The sequence below is a fragment of the Orycteropus afer genome, unplaced genomic scaffold, assembly GCF_000298275.1.
Source record: "Orycteropus afer afer isolate SDZICR_OR568_19922 unplaced genomic scaffold, OryAfe1.0 scaffold00038, whole genome shotgun sequence".
Lineage (NCBI taxonomy): Eukaryota > Metazoa > Chordata > Mammalia > Tubulidentata > Orycteropodidae > Orycteropus > Orycteropus afer.
Genome location: NW_006921625.1, coordinates 11076750 through 11092018, shown reverse-complemented (window position 1 = coordinate 11092018; position 15269 = coordinate 11076750). Strand labels below are relative to the sequence as shown.

The 15269-nt window shown below is 44.4% G+C and overlaps 1 protein-coding gene across 1 annotated transcript in view; it reads right to left on the bottom strand.

The window, feature by feature from the left end:
* Positions 1–15269, bottom strand: part of ATE1 (arginyltransferase 1) — a 163219-nt gene that overhangs the window by 98410 nt on the left and 49540 nt on the right. Inside the window, exon 9 of the mRNA XM_007936824.2 lies at positions 1005–1186. Coding sequence (XP_007935015.1) covers positions 1005–1186 — 182 coding nt within the window. The remainder of the gene's footprint in view (positions 1–1004; positions 1187–15269) is intronic.

Sequence of the window (15269 nt, the reverse complement as noted above, 5' to 3'; positions counted from 1 at the left end):
AAAAAGAGGCGACCAGGTTTGCTGGTCCAATAGAGCCTGGTGGAAGCACTGAGAGTATGGCTCCTAGCTGCCCTTCAGGTCTGGAATTGAACCCACGCCTGTGGCTTCCAGCCAACAATAGACAGGTATATGAGTTGAACATTTCCCTGCGGTAGATACGCTCCTTGGAGAGAACAAGCATGGAAGAAAGAAGGGCTGCTTATGCAGGGAGACAGCTCACGGCGCAGGAGTGCATGGAGGGATAGACACAGGGAAGAGGTAACTATAGGGAGGAAGTGGGAGGGAAGCTGTTGCATTGTGGGAAATTGTGGTCAAGGTCATGAGACAAAGTGTATGTGAACTGCTGTACGGAAAGTGAATTTGCTCTGTAAATTTTCACCCAAATCACAATAAAAAAAAATAAAATAAATAAAACACTTTAATCTTCTCACCATTAGGATAACACACCTAAAAGCTTTGTGCTGCATATAACTGTAGCCACAGACATAAAAGGGGAACCAGGCTGACAAAGGTCAGCGTGTCAAGCAGACAGCCAGGGGACCCCTGCTCTGCATACTCACGTCACTGTTTCTTCAGACTACAGATACTGTTTTAATTCATTCACATTAGATTCATTTAGCTTTTAATTAATAATGAAAACATATATCTGACAGTGATAACACAAAAAAAGGACAAAAACAACATTTAAGAAACGTTAAGTTCTGACAGGGATGTTTATAAATGAATAAACTTAACAACAAAAGCATCACACAAATACAATGACTTCTCTCACACAATACACTACATGGATACCCTAGAGGATAGAGAATTATCATCAGACATTGGCATCAGTTCAAAAGGTGGGACTCTCTAAGTATCACTGTGTGGCTAAAATCCTCCTAGAGCAGTAAGTCCATTAGTGTCCTACCAAGTAGGATTTCTACTGTTATGTAATAAAACACGATCAAATGAGGAATGATTTGAAATGCCATCTGACCCACTACAACTGCCCAAAGCAATCTTACCTCAGCGCAGAGTAGACACCCAGAGACAGAAAGGAGTAGTCGGGGTCGTAGTACAAATACACAGAGGACACGCAGTGCGGGAGGATGTCAATCACGCCCACAGCAATGATCTTCCCATCAAGCCAGTACTGCTGGTGAAAGGAGCCATAACCACACTCGGGTCCGTCCGGGGGATTCTCTGCCTGTGAAGGGCAGACACACAACGTGAACAGTCTGACATGTTTCTCTACTAAAAATCTTTTAAAAATTAATTATTTATACTAGGAGCTCTGGTAGCATAGTGGCTAAAGCACTTGACTGCTAACCAGAAGGCTGGTGGTTCAAACCCACCAGCCACTCCTCGGAAGGAAGGTTGGGCAATCCTACTTCCGTAGTGATACTGCCTCGGAAACCCAAGGAGGGGTCGCTATGAGTCGGGGCCGACTCGACGGCACATAACAACAACAACAACACAACAACAACAACAACAATAATAAAAATTAATTATTATAGTCGTGCTTTCCTCAGGCTGAAACCAAAAAAAAACAAACAAACTCACTGCTGTCGAGTCAGACCTGACTCATAGCAACCCCTCCTTGGGTCCTAAAATTTTCTCTGTGTTGCCATCACCTTCCCTAGACAAACTCTTTGTTAAGTTATAAAACTTTTTCTTGTAGAAACATTGACCCAACAAAAGAATGAAAAGAGAAATCACCTTAATTTTTTTTTCAATTCATTTGTTTTCAAGTTGGACAGGAGAAAACAGAATATTTTGCAGGATAAGTAAATAATTATTAAACTGTATTTTGTGGTTCCACATAAAGGCTGTAAGAATGCCTTGCTCTAGATGGCCTTACCACAAGGGCTGTGATAACAGCCAAGTTCCTGATAGATATTTTGCTCTTTACCCAGAACAATCTCCTCTCCCAACCCCTCCCATTGGCCATGGATGATCAGTTTGGACTGTGTGTTTAACTGACTACAGAAGTAAGAACCGGAAAAACGCACCCCTCGGCAGCCATGACACCGTACCCTCCCCCAAGTTAATGAGCCTAAAGCATAGTTAATGAGTTCTCTGAAAGCCGTGAAGAATCATAATTTCCCTATTCCATGTCCTATAACAGCCCTGAAATGCCCAGCTTGGAGAAGCCTGATCTGAGACGTAATCTCTAAGCTCCTTGCTTGGCAGTCTACAACACAGCTTTCTTTCTCAGCACCTCAAAGCCTGGTGGCTCCTTATTGATCTGGGAGTCACACCAAGCAGGAGCCCATCTGTCTGGTTTCAAGGCTAGGAAAGAAATGGTATATTATGTCTTAGCTCTCTAGTGCTGCTATGACAGAAATGCCACAAGTGGATGGCTTAACAAACAGGCATTTATTCTCTTACAGTCTAGGAGGCTAGAAGCTCGAGTTCAGAGTGCTGACTCTAGGGGCTGGGTGAAGGCTCCTCGACCCTGGGCTTCAGCTCCACCTCTCGTTCCAGGTCCACTGAACTGGAAGTGTCTTCTAACTCACATGGCTACTGGCCATGGAAGCTGACAAACTCAAAGTCAACAGGTAAAATGGCACAATCGCTGTAAAAGTTAACAATTCCAAAATCAGTAGGCAACATGGCAGGCCACTGGTTCAAGTCCAGGAACTGAAGATGAAGACTTGGCCAAATGTAAAATATGCCAAAAAGCTAGAGACCTCCCTCAAAGCTTTTCCATGTATACTGGACATAGGGCAATATGGAAGGCAACTACTTAGCTGCTGACAGCAGATTCCACCATGGAGGTGATTACAGTCTCATCATGGGGAATAACTATACCCAGTGGGTAAGCCACTCAAGACCGTGGCCCAGCCACGCTGACACACAAGCTGCACTACCACAATGAGAACATGAAAAGAGAGGGCTGGGTGAGAATGCTGAGCTGCCCCCCACTTCTGCTCAGGCTGGTCTGTGATCACCTCAGTCTGGTAAGGCCAGGGCCTGCAATCAGTTCAAATCGATTCAGTCACGGCCGACAAAGGGAAAATGGAACAGACACAAAATTTTAAAATGTGGGTGATCTGGTAGGTAACCGGAACAGGTTAAATTATGGATTGAAGCCCTGGAACAGGTGATTCAGAAGAGACACAGGGAGCCCTTTCGGGAGTCTGATGTGTGAGAATGGATTACTGGCAAAATTGTGCAGAGTGACACACATTCAGCATGGCACAGTCAGCCACCATCTTTAAGCTGGGTTCCGCCCCTGCTCAAAATCCAACGGGCAAGAGATTTGGCTGCTAGGCAAAGTGCACATTACCCTTGTTTTCTACAAGGGAAATTAAGTTCCTAGCAGGGTTTTGACCCATAATTTTTCCCATTCCAGTTCACCCAAATTTTAAAAATGTGGGTCTGTCCTAGTTTCACTTCCCTGACCATGACTGAACTGGGAAAAACTAGATAGAAGCCTTGGATAATAAGGTACATGATCCCATTCTTTTTCCTAGTTAAGAGTTGCTGTACAAATACAAAGGTCTTCCAGTCTGGCATGTAAAGAGCTTCTAAGTCATCACTCTTGACCTCATCACAAGAAAAAAGCAGAAATACCAAAAATCAACCACTCTTCTTAGATCCGGCAGGGAAGTGAGGCCGCAGGGTAAAAGGCCACCACGACAACTGGAGAGACGGGCAGACTGACGCAGAGAGTCAGCTGACGGGAGCTACACGTGGCACCGGAGCCAGCACCAGGACAGACCTCTTGAAGGTACAGACTCAGTGCTGGAGGTGGACGAGCTTGACAGAAAGACTCATGGAGGCTCAGCCTTTGGAAGTCCCACACTTTCCTGAGTTTTACCTCCAGGAACCCCCAGCAGGTTCTCACTGTGAAGTTAGAGAAAAATCTCCTTGTGCTTCTTAACAGGGAGAGGGAAAATCAACCATGTTGAAACAGTCTGCTCTCCTGGACAACGGCCTGCCCTCAAGCGCAACTACAGAGCTAAACCAGTGGGTTTTATCGGAGCCGTTGGATTATAACCCAAAACGTAAATAAATCTCCATGAGTCCACACTGATATAAATGACTGAATAGATAGGAGAAGAGACCAAGCTCCATGCAGAAGAATTCCGAACAATGTACCGAGCTACTCAGCCCTCCCTCTCTCCTCCCTCAGTGTGGGATGCGTGCAGTGACCTCCTTCCTAAGGGGACAGTATGGGGGTGAGGAGGTGGAGAATAGCCCTACAGTGGAGAAGGCAGGCAACACTCCCTCAGCCATGCGGTCAAGGTCACCACCACCACCACCAAGAATGCTAAGATGCTACAGAAAACAGTAATATCTAAAATTTCCATTTGCTGTTGTTCAGGAAACAAACATATCTTTAAACTTTTAAGGGCTTACACGAGCTAGTAAAAATTTGCATCAAAAACCAGTTTTGACATTTACTGTCACATACAGCATTCATCTTAAGAATGTCATTTCTACTTCCTGAGAAAGAGCTAGAAAAGTAGAGCAGCTGACAAACAGTACCATTAACCAAAAGGAAACAGGAAAGAAAATTAGTCTGTTATGAAGACAACAGCTGAATTGACGCCAATACTATTTCAACTGCTAATGGATTTGAAGCCTAATCCTGTCTCAGAAATCAGACAGCTCCAACTATGTAATAAGAAAGAAACAAATGTGCATATATGACTGGATTTTATGAAACCATCTTTAAAATCTAAGCCCTGAGGCTTCAAGGAATGAAGCTCTCGGTTGTTAAAAATAATCACGCGGGGAAGCAACAACTCCAGTGACATGGAGACAGAGGAAAGGCACCACTCAGGCGCTGGAAGGAGGAGGGCCTGTCAAACGTCAGGAACCCTCCAAGTCCAGAGCTAGCGAGATGCTCTGAAGTCTTCCACGATCTTGCCTAAGCACGTCAACCAGGACTCAGTAAAGGTATCATGCGTATTCATTCATTTGAAAATGCATTTATCAAGGGCATAGTCAGTAAGAAATCAGTAAGCACATTCTCAACGAACAGCCAATATATTCCGCTACCTGAAACGTGAATCCGTCCCCCCTGAACCAGCCTGAGCTCTATGTTCAAATGCCTTCTCAGTGTCCATTTTCCTCCGTCCTCTCATCCCCCAGCCCTCCCATCAGATGACCTGGCTCCGTTTAGTTCACTGGCTCCTTCTTGAGAATCTAGTCATGACCAGTTTGTCCTGCAGTAGGCATTATTTCCTGCACTCAATCCATGTGCCATCCGCAGCGTTCCCCATTCCAAAGCACTTTATAGAGACTGGGCTGCCTCCTAACTAAGCAGGAAGAAATACACAGTATAAAACTATCTACTGGCCCATCATTTCACAGCCAAGGAAACATGAAGGCCTGAGGAATCAACAGATTAAACAGTGCAAAGACGACAAAACTCACAAGGTATAAAGCGAATCACAAAACCAGCCTCCTAGCCCCTAGAAGCAATGGTACTTTTACACTGTTGTAAGAAAAGCAGCTAATCAAATGTACTTACACAAATTCCCTTTTCAAACTCTCTTGTACATCCAAGTCAGCAAATACAGCAACATTAAAAACAGTATTCAGTGCATTTTTTCCCCTTAAAACTAACTTGTTTGCACAATGGAATACTATACAACACTAAAGAATGATGTAGAATCTGCAAAATACCACATAACATGGATGAACTTGGAGGACATTATGCTGAGTGAAATAAGTAAATCACAGAAGGACAAATATAGTATTAGTTCATTACTGTAAAAAGTCAAGGAGAGGTTTATATATGGAAGGAAACTTTGTTGGTTACCAGGTATTGGGAGGGGAAGGGAAGGGAAGAAACACTGTTACAAAAAAAAAAATTCATCAACCCATGTCACTTTAGTTTTGTGTACTTCTCTGTACATAAATTATATTTCAATAAAATGTATTTTTTTTTTAAAATAATGTTGTTTTTGCTGTTGTTATGTGCCGTCAAGTCGGACCCGACTCACAGTGATCCCTCCTTGGGTTTCCGAGGCGGTATCACTAGGGAAGTAGATTGTCCACCTTCCTTCCGAGGAGTGGCTGGTGGGTTTGAACTGCCAGCCTTCTGAAGGTTAGCAGTCAAGTGTCTTAGGCACTAAGCTACCAGAGCTTCCCAAAAAATAACAGCATCTTAAAAAAACAAACCTAACTCGTCTGCATTCAGTCCTTTTCCTTCCATCATATCTCGTTGGCAATTAAAATAGGAATGATTTCCTTTTTCCCTTGTGGGACCCCACTGACCTAATCAAAGAAACCAGGTTTCAAAACGGAAGATGATCCATGGGGAGGAAGTGGGAGGGGAGCTGCTGCACTGTAAATTTTGGTCAATGACATGAGACAAAGTATATGTGAACTGCTGTATGAAAAGTGAATTTACTCTGTAAATCTTCACCCAAATCCTAAAAAAAAAAAAAAAACAGAAGATGACCCAAGTAAAGGCAGCTGTCTTAGTTCCCTATGCTGCTATACCAGAAACGTGTGGTTTTAACAAACAGAAACATGTTCTCTCACAGGTTAGCAAGCCAGAAATCCAAACTGAGGGTGTCTGCTCTAGAAGGCTCTCTCCCTCTGTTGGTTAAGGTCAGGACGAGGTCTTTGTCTCTTCCGCATCTGTGGGCCCAGTGTGAATGAGAGATCACCATGTGTCTTGGCATCAGTCTTCCCCCGGTCTAGGAGGTTCCTAGCACAGGGACTCTGAGTCCAAAGGATTCGCTCCATTCTTGGTTCTTCTCTCTTGGTGTTCATAGGTCCCTCATTCACTGTGCACTTCTCCCTCCTTCTATCTCTTGTAAGATACAAGGTGATGCAGCCATACCCCAGGGAAACTCCCCTTACATCAGATCAAGGTTATGACCTGAGAAAGGGTGCTGCATCCCACCCTAACCCCCTGACAACTAACTGACTGACTGATCACACCAGATCACATCATAAGGGATAAAAACATCCCTACATAACTGCCAAATTACATCACTACATAACTGCCAAATTACATCACTACATAACTGCCAAATTACATCATTACCTAACTGCTAAACCTGAGACTGACGGCCCAGCCAAGCTGACACACACTTTATGGGGAAACAATTCAATCCATGGCAGCAGGCAGGAGGCTGCTTTTTCTACCAGCTTGTAGCTATCAAAGCACTGGCTACCTGTTGGTTAACTGTGACCCACTGTTCTCAATCTCCAAGTCAAATGATAGATTAAAAGTTTCCCAAGAGGTACGTGGTCGGTGTCGCTCATGGCTGGAGATGAACCTGAAATACTGACTCTCTCAGCCCTCCCTGCAGTGGGAGCAGCCAGAGCTCCCACAGCACTCACCTCTGGCTGGGAAATTCTTAAAAACCCTCAGTGCCTGCCATGTTTCTAATAGCACAAACTGACTTGATTTTTCTAACATGTCTGATGCCTGTCGATGAACACACATGCACATCTGCTGACTTAGTTCTCTGTTCCACCTGACATGCAGCTGCCATGAAAGGATTATTTCTTCCTCAAAAGCAATCCTTCACTTCAAATCATTTAAACACGTTCAAACACGGAAAGAATATGGGAGTGTGTGGAACAGAGACAAGGAGATAGAAGCAGAAAGGACAGGAACCAAATCAGTGCAATCAGAAAGCAGCTGAGCTCCTGGTGGGGCTCCCATTCACTAGGCAACATCTTAGAAGCCCAGACTCAGTGGACCTGTCATGCCACCTGCTTCAATACACTATTATTTGGATACCTGGTGAGTAAAATGTACTCCTGAATAGCAACTAGAAACTGTATTGCAAATTTATACAGTTATCACAGATTTACCAACCAAACTCCCCATTCTAATACTAAAAGCATTTAGTGTTTCAAACATCTTTCATAAAGCAAGATTAGCAAAATGTTGATAACTATCACTGGGAGACTGGTTCACGGAGCTTCACTATACTATTCTGTCTACATATGCTCAAAAAGCATGAATTTTTAAAAATATGGATAAATTTTTCAAAATTTAAACAAACTTCATTTTTAGCCATATTCTACTGTTACACATTTATAGTTACATCTCATCTGGTAAATCTATTCAGAAATATTAATTTGGATAATTAATAACATTTCTCAAGAACTATTCAATAACATCAAGGGGGAGAAAATGTTATTGTACTTATTATAACCTAAAACATTCGTATCTATGCATGTCAACTTCGGATATTCAAATGTGCAATATACATACCAACTTCAACGTTTAAACTTGGGTAAATGCTTCTGTGTAAAAGATGGCACCATCAACCTTCTCACCGTTTCCAACCCCAACTTTCCCTCCCATGGCACTTTCTACTTCTCTGCTGGGTTCAGTAATTTGTTGCAATGGCCACACAGAACTCAGACAATACTTATGGGGTTTATTAGGGAAGTCACAGGCTACAGATCAGGCTCAGAAATACTTAGGATGCAATTCTTCCATCAGGACAGCCTCCCCTCTGCCATGACCTCAGGCCTGCCTCTCTCTGGCTCTCAACCCCTGACCTGGCCTCTGCCCTGCTTGGGCAAGTGTTACAAAGCTCTTTTAGCTCTGCCGACGTGGACACCTCACACCACTAGCAGGCCTCCTGCCCCGAGGCACTTAGCTTTCTCGCTCCACGGGCCGGCAAGCCCGCCACTTTGTCTCAGGTCGGTCTCTCGGTTCTGTTGGTTCTGCTACCTTTGCTGCCGCCATCTCTCTGCCATCTCAGTGCAAGGACCCTGGGTCCAAGGACACACCCCACTCCTGGCTTCTCTTTCTTGATGGTAGTGAGATCCCACTTTCCACCTCTGGGATGGCTCCTTTGAAGTGTCATGGATGGCAAGACTGACCAATCTGCACATTGGGGCTCCACACACCTCATCTGCATCCACAAGCTCCTCAATCCCCATGGTGCGTCACAAGCACCTCACAATTGCATAGTTCCACCCAGTCATCTGGTGGGAGTCACAAAGACCACGGCTAGAAGAACCATACTGAAAAATTCACTGCACCACAGCCACTTAAGAAAGACTGCATCACGCCGATGTTCATCGCAGCACTATTTACAATAGCCAAAACTTGGAAACAACCTAGATGTCCAACAACTGAGGAATGGATAACCAAACTTTGGTACATTCACACAATGGAATACTATGCAACGCTAAAGAATAATGTAGAATCTGCAAAACACCGCATAACGTGGATGAACTTGGAGGACATTATGCTGAGCGAAATAAGTCAGTCACAAAAGGACAAATATTGTATTAGTCCGTTATTGTGAAAGTTAAGGAAAGGTTTATATATTGGAGGACATTTTCTTTGTTGGTTACCAGGGGTGGGAGGGAAGGGGAGGGAATGCTGTTGGATAGATAGAGATAAATATTGATTTGGGTGAAGAGAAGGGCAATGTACCAAATGTGAGTGACCAATATGGCAGCATTGAGGATGAGAAAGACAGAGAGAGTTACATGGGCAGTACAAACAACAAATATGAACCCCTTTGTAAATACAATACTGAGTTGTCAATGAAAGCAAACATGGGTATAGGGACGGATAGATGGGTGAACAAGCTAAACAATTATGTATGTCTAAATGGAGAGTGTATCCAAGATCATATACAGGGTTGGCAGACAATGGGCCTCTCAAAGAGTATGAAGGGATGGACACTGGGAGGAGGTAACTATGGGGAGGAAGTGGGAGGGGAGCTGCTGCATTGTAAATTTTGGTCAATGACATGAGACAAAGTATATGTGAACTGCTGTATGAAAAGTGAATTTACTCTGTAAATCTTCACCCAAATCCTAATAAAAAAAAAAAAAGAAAGAAAGACTGCATCAGAGCTCAAAAGAACTTACGCTAAACTGAAAAGGGAACTTAGTGAGCTACTGGCAAGGAACAGAGTCAGGTAAAGAAGGGAAAACAGCAAGAGGTCAAGGAGCACAGTGTGAAGGCTGGAGACAAATAATCCAAGGTTCTGGTAGGGTCAGATTCCGGAGGTAAGGGTTTCCTGAAAGTAGATTCTGAATCCAATGGCAAGTGGGATCACAAGTCAGACCAAAGGTCGGGACAAAAAAGGTTAAGTACAGAGGCCAACAGAGAGGTCACAGGCAGACTACATCATATTTCTCTCTCCTTTGGGAGAATCACTGTGCTATCAGCATTTATGGTCAGTTTGTTTGGTTCATGAGCCAGAAATATCTGCATCACTGGAAGCTTGTCACAAATACACAATGTCAGGCTGACTGTATCAGGAATCTGTATTTTAACAAGATTCTCAGGCAACTGGCATGCACATTTGAGTTTCAGATACACTGGTCTAGATGGCAGGCAGTAAGGCAAGTCAAATTCAATGGATACAAAACCCAAGTCAGGTCAGGAAGCAACCAGCGCATTATCTGGCTTCTGGGAGGGTTATGGTGTGCCTCCCAGACATTAAGGCATTAAATAAAGACAAACAGAACTGTGGAAAGGCAGACAAACACTTTGGAAACACCTCCTTATTCTGGCACCGTCAAGTAACTAATGGATGGCCCTGACCTCAGAAGGGCTTCCTTATGAAATCCAATCTGGACAACCGGTTTGATCCTCGTCACCTTGCTTCTTTTCAGGATGCCGCTAAGCTTTCTCTAAATTCTTCATAACCCATGAAGGAGTTTAAGCATAACAGGAAATCCAGAAATCTTACTGGAAAAGCCAATATAGATTAACAATTAAAAAAAAAAAGAAAACCCTCAAAAGTTCTATATCACATTATAAAAAAAGAAACAAACAAAAACCATCAATATTAAAAGTAAACACTTGCAACACACATGGCAAAGGTTAACAGCACTCTTTCACACATGCAACACATACACACACACACACACACACCACTGCCAACCAATCAAACAAACAGCTCAACAGATAAGCACAGAAAGGACATGAAGAAAGACAACTCATGGGAAAAAGTAAGAGAGCCAATAAGCATCTGACAAGCATATAACTAAATAACCATGAATCCAATTAAATGAGATACTTTGTGTTTTGATCTCACAAATGGATAAAAACTTAAAATGTAACAGCAATGCTGACAGAGATATAATCTATATATGGCTTGTGCAAGTGTAAACTGGCAGACTGGATGCCAAAATTGATAAATTTAAAATAAACATGCCTGGTTACATTCTGGGAGCTCTGGTGATGCGACGCAGTGCCTAAGGCATCTGACTGCTAGCTAACCAGAAGGCTGGTAATTCAAACCTACCAGCCACTCCTCGGAAGGAAGACTGGGCAATCTACTTCTGTAGAGATAACACCTCAGAAACCCAAGGAGGGGTTGCCATGAGTTGGCTCCAACTGGACAGCAGTGAGCTTGAGCTTGGTTACATTTTAATGAAAACAAGGTTAAAACAAAAAGTAATAAACATATCTCTCAAGGCCCATCAGCCCCACGGCTGGCCTCAGGCCTTTCAGAATGATCAACATCGAGATTTATGTCTACGATCTTCCCTGCTGTACTGCTGTTAACAGTGACACCCAGAGCCATGAGCAGTGGCTGGCAGTTCCCGCTAAGTCAGTTCTGACTCCAGACGACCCATGTATGCAGAGTAGAACCGCCTCTCAGGGACTAGAGGCTGTGCCTTCTAGAAGCCAACCCCCAGGCCAACCCTGAGACGCCTCTAGGTGGGTTTGAACACCAAGCCTTGGGCTGGTAGATGAACGCTTAACTGTCTGCACCACCCAGGGATCCAGGAACAGTAACCAATGATCACACAGGAATCGAGGCAGTAGCTCAGCCGGCTGGTGTGGCCACACAGAGGACACTATACACCGTTAACAAAAATCACCTGTTCTTTTCATGTCCTGACCTGGGAAGATGCTCAAACACACTTAAAATTGACAAATACCAGCTGATGAAGGATCCACCTTCATTATAAACAAAGAAACAAAAACAACAAAACACCCTCTGGCTGTTTGACCTTTGCAAGACAGTAATTTCAGTTCTTTTAAGAGCATCGGTTTCTGTTTTTCTGAACAGGTACCATCCTGCCGCTCAGCCTCAAAGGTGGTCACCAAAAGCGAATGACAAAGTACCAACACGTACCAACACGGCGCTCTGCAGACCGTGAGCAGAGTCGGGCCGTGTGGGCTTCTGGTCTGAAGGCCCCTGAAGCACACCCCACAGGACCATTTCCACAAAATCCCATCAGCGCTTTAACAGCCAGGTGATTGCTGCATCCGCAGCTACCTCAATGTCCCCAGAGAACCATCAGCGATGCAGTCAGAGATATCAGATAGGTTTCTCTCTTAAGTCTGCAGTTTGTACACAGCTTTGGACGTGTGAAAAAATTAATAAGCAAAGTTATTTTTCAGAAGTTCTTCAATTTCAAGGATTTAGCTGATAATAGGGAAGAAAACAAAGCTTGCCTCCAGCGACACAAAAGAAATGCATGCTCTGTGATTAATGAGCCGCGGTGTGGTGCCAGAGGCACTGTGTGGAAATGACGTCAATATTAATAGGCCAGTCCTGGCCTCCAGCCAAACAACCCCAAAAATGAGTGCATGTTCACTCTGATAAAGTACACCTGTCTTCTATTCCACCTGCCCCCATACATCTCTGTTATACCCCAAACAGCCTGTAAAGTGAAGGCTCAGGAGAACAGAGAAAAGGGAAGCGGTGTGCCAGGCTCCAGGCCAGCATTCGAGGGGATTTAATAGGGGGCTCACACAGCAACCACGACAGTCTTCAGAGGCTTCAAGGAGAGCAAAACCCATGTTCTTCTCCCTTCAAGACAGCCCGAAATAGCTCAGACCTCCCTGAGTGGCTCTGGGATAAGCTCGGGAAAGAACCCCCAGGAGCACCTCACTTCAGGGTTTCAAATCCACTCACAGTAAATAAGTTTCAAATCCACTCACCATGATACTGATGACGTCACTTCTACTTACTGCCAAATTGGGAAAAAGAATCAAATCCAACAAGACTGTAGGATAAGGTAATTATAGAACCCTCACTCATATATGAAACTATTACACAGTAACTAAAAACTACGGTTTACCAAGGCTTTTAAAACCTTATAAACATTTCTCAAAAAAACCCAAACTCACTGCCATCAAGTTGATTCCAACTCATAGCGACCCCTTTTGGTTTTCTGAGGCAGTAAATGTTTACGAAGTAGATTGCCCAGTCTTTCTTCTGTGGAGTGGCTGGGGGGTTTGAACCGCCAACCTTCTTGCTACCAGTCAAATGCCTTAGGCACTATGCCACCAGAGCTCCTTAAACATTTCACCAAATTAACTGAAAATAGAGCACTATCAAGTGGGGTGTGTGATCCAACCACATCAAGAAATTTCTGAGTGTGCGTGTGTATGTGCACACGTGAGAGCGAAGGGGAGAAGAAGCAAACGCCAAGGCCAGACTTGAGGGATTCAGCTACAGAATTCCACCTGGTGCCTCCAACCCCAGCCACCAGCCACCCTGCCTGCTCCACCTCGGATTCTGCAGTCTGGGGCTCAGCCGGAACACTACCCGCTTCTCCCAACCCTCACGACTACAGACCACCCTCCTGACTACTCAGGTAATCCCCTCAGGATTATCAAAACCCCTCACGTGGGGTACCAAAACAACCCACCCACACTGCTAGAGAAATCACCTGCTTCTGCCCAGTGGACCAAGCCACACCTCAGCTTTCCAGTGCTGCTGATCCAGAGCCAATCGCAGACTGCCTGCCACTGCCTGAGGAGTTCTAGTCTCCCCCCAGTTATCTGCCTGCCCTGGCTCTGGCTCTTTGAACCCAAGTAGTCCTCCCGAGTGCTACACCAGAGAGCTTCCCCGGCTCCCCAGCTCAAGCCTGTTCCCAGCCTCATGGCCGCAGCTCCCCGATGAAGCCAGCTCTCCAGACAGCTGCTTCCCACTGTCCTTTTCTCTAAATTATGTGCACTCCCTTCCCAAGCTTAACAACTCACACTTCTGCCCACCTCACTTGCCACTGCTGCCTCTGCAAACTCCCTTCATTTCTACAGGACCAGTTTGGGGTCATAGCCACTTCTTCCTCCAAATACTGAAGACAGCCTGGTATCTACCAGAGCCACCCCAAACAACGGTATTTCACACTGACAGACTGAAGAGACAGTTAGGTTCTTAGGACCCTTTCATTTTTTTCTGACTGCAAAATACCACTGGCTGTGAGGCCAGGGATGATGATGGTACACCCCACCCCTGCTGCCCGCAGCTTGCCATCATCAGTAAACACCCACACACAAATACATACACAGTGCCTGCCAGTCTAGCACAAAGCGTCCAGTGAGAAGCCTCGCAGTTCTGTAGTCCAAAGAAAGCTTTGAAATCTGGTTTTACAATCGATCAAAAAATGCTAATGGCTAACATTATTGAATATTAAGAATATTAACTGAGTAGTTATCATAATACATCTATTCCAATGCACAGCATTCTCTTGTTGACGACTAACACTGCTCACAACGGCTACACCACAAACCAGAGATGCAGAACAGAAGCAGGATGTCAAGTGGAGGCAGGTCTTTCTGACATTTTAGGAAATCAAAGCAGAGAACAACGATACACACTTTGCACAGCTTTACCGAAGTATATACTGAGCGTGGAGACTGAGGGAGTTGTGAAACCATCAACACAATCCAACTTGGGAACATTTCCCCTCAAATCCCCTCAACACATGCAGTCAGTCCTGACTCCTACCCTCGTTCCAGGAAACCAATGACCTGCTTTCTGACTCTGCAAATTTCCTTCTCTAAACAATCCATATAAATGGACACACTCAATATGCAGACTCCTGTCTGGCTTTTTCCAGGTAGCATCACATTTTTTAGGTATATCCATGTTGTCACATGTATCAGGAGTTTGTTCCATTTTTACTACCAAATAGTATTCCATTATCTGGAGAAGCCACACAGTGTTTATTCCCTCTCCAGAGGATGGACATCTGAGCTGTTTCCAGTCGGGGGCTATTAGGAATGCTGCCACTATGAACATCCACATACCAGTTTTGGGGGGACATATATTTTCACTTCTCTAGGTGTGGAACTGTTGAGTCACGTGGTAACTCTATCTTTAACACCTTGAGGAACTGCCAAACTATTCTCCAAACCGGCTGTATCATTTTACATTACCACCAGCAATGGATGAGGGTTTCAATTTCCTCAGATCCTCACCAGTCCTTATCATGTCTTCTGACTATAGCCATTCTCGTGGGCTTATAGTAGTAACTCATTTTGGTTTTAATTTGTATTTCCCTAGTGACTAATGAATGATGTTGAACACCTTTTCATGAACTATTAGCCATTTCTATGCCTTCTTCAGTAAAAT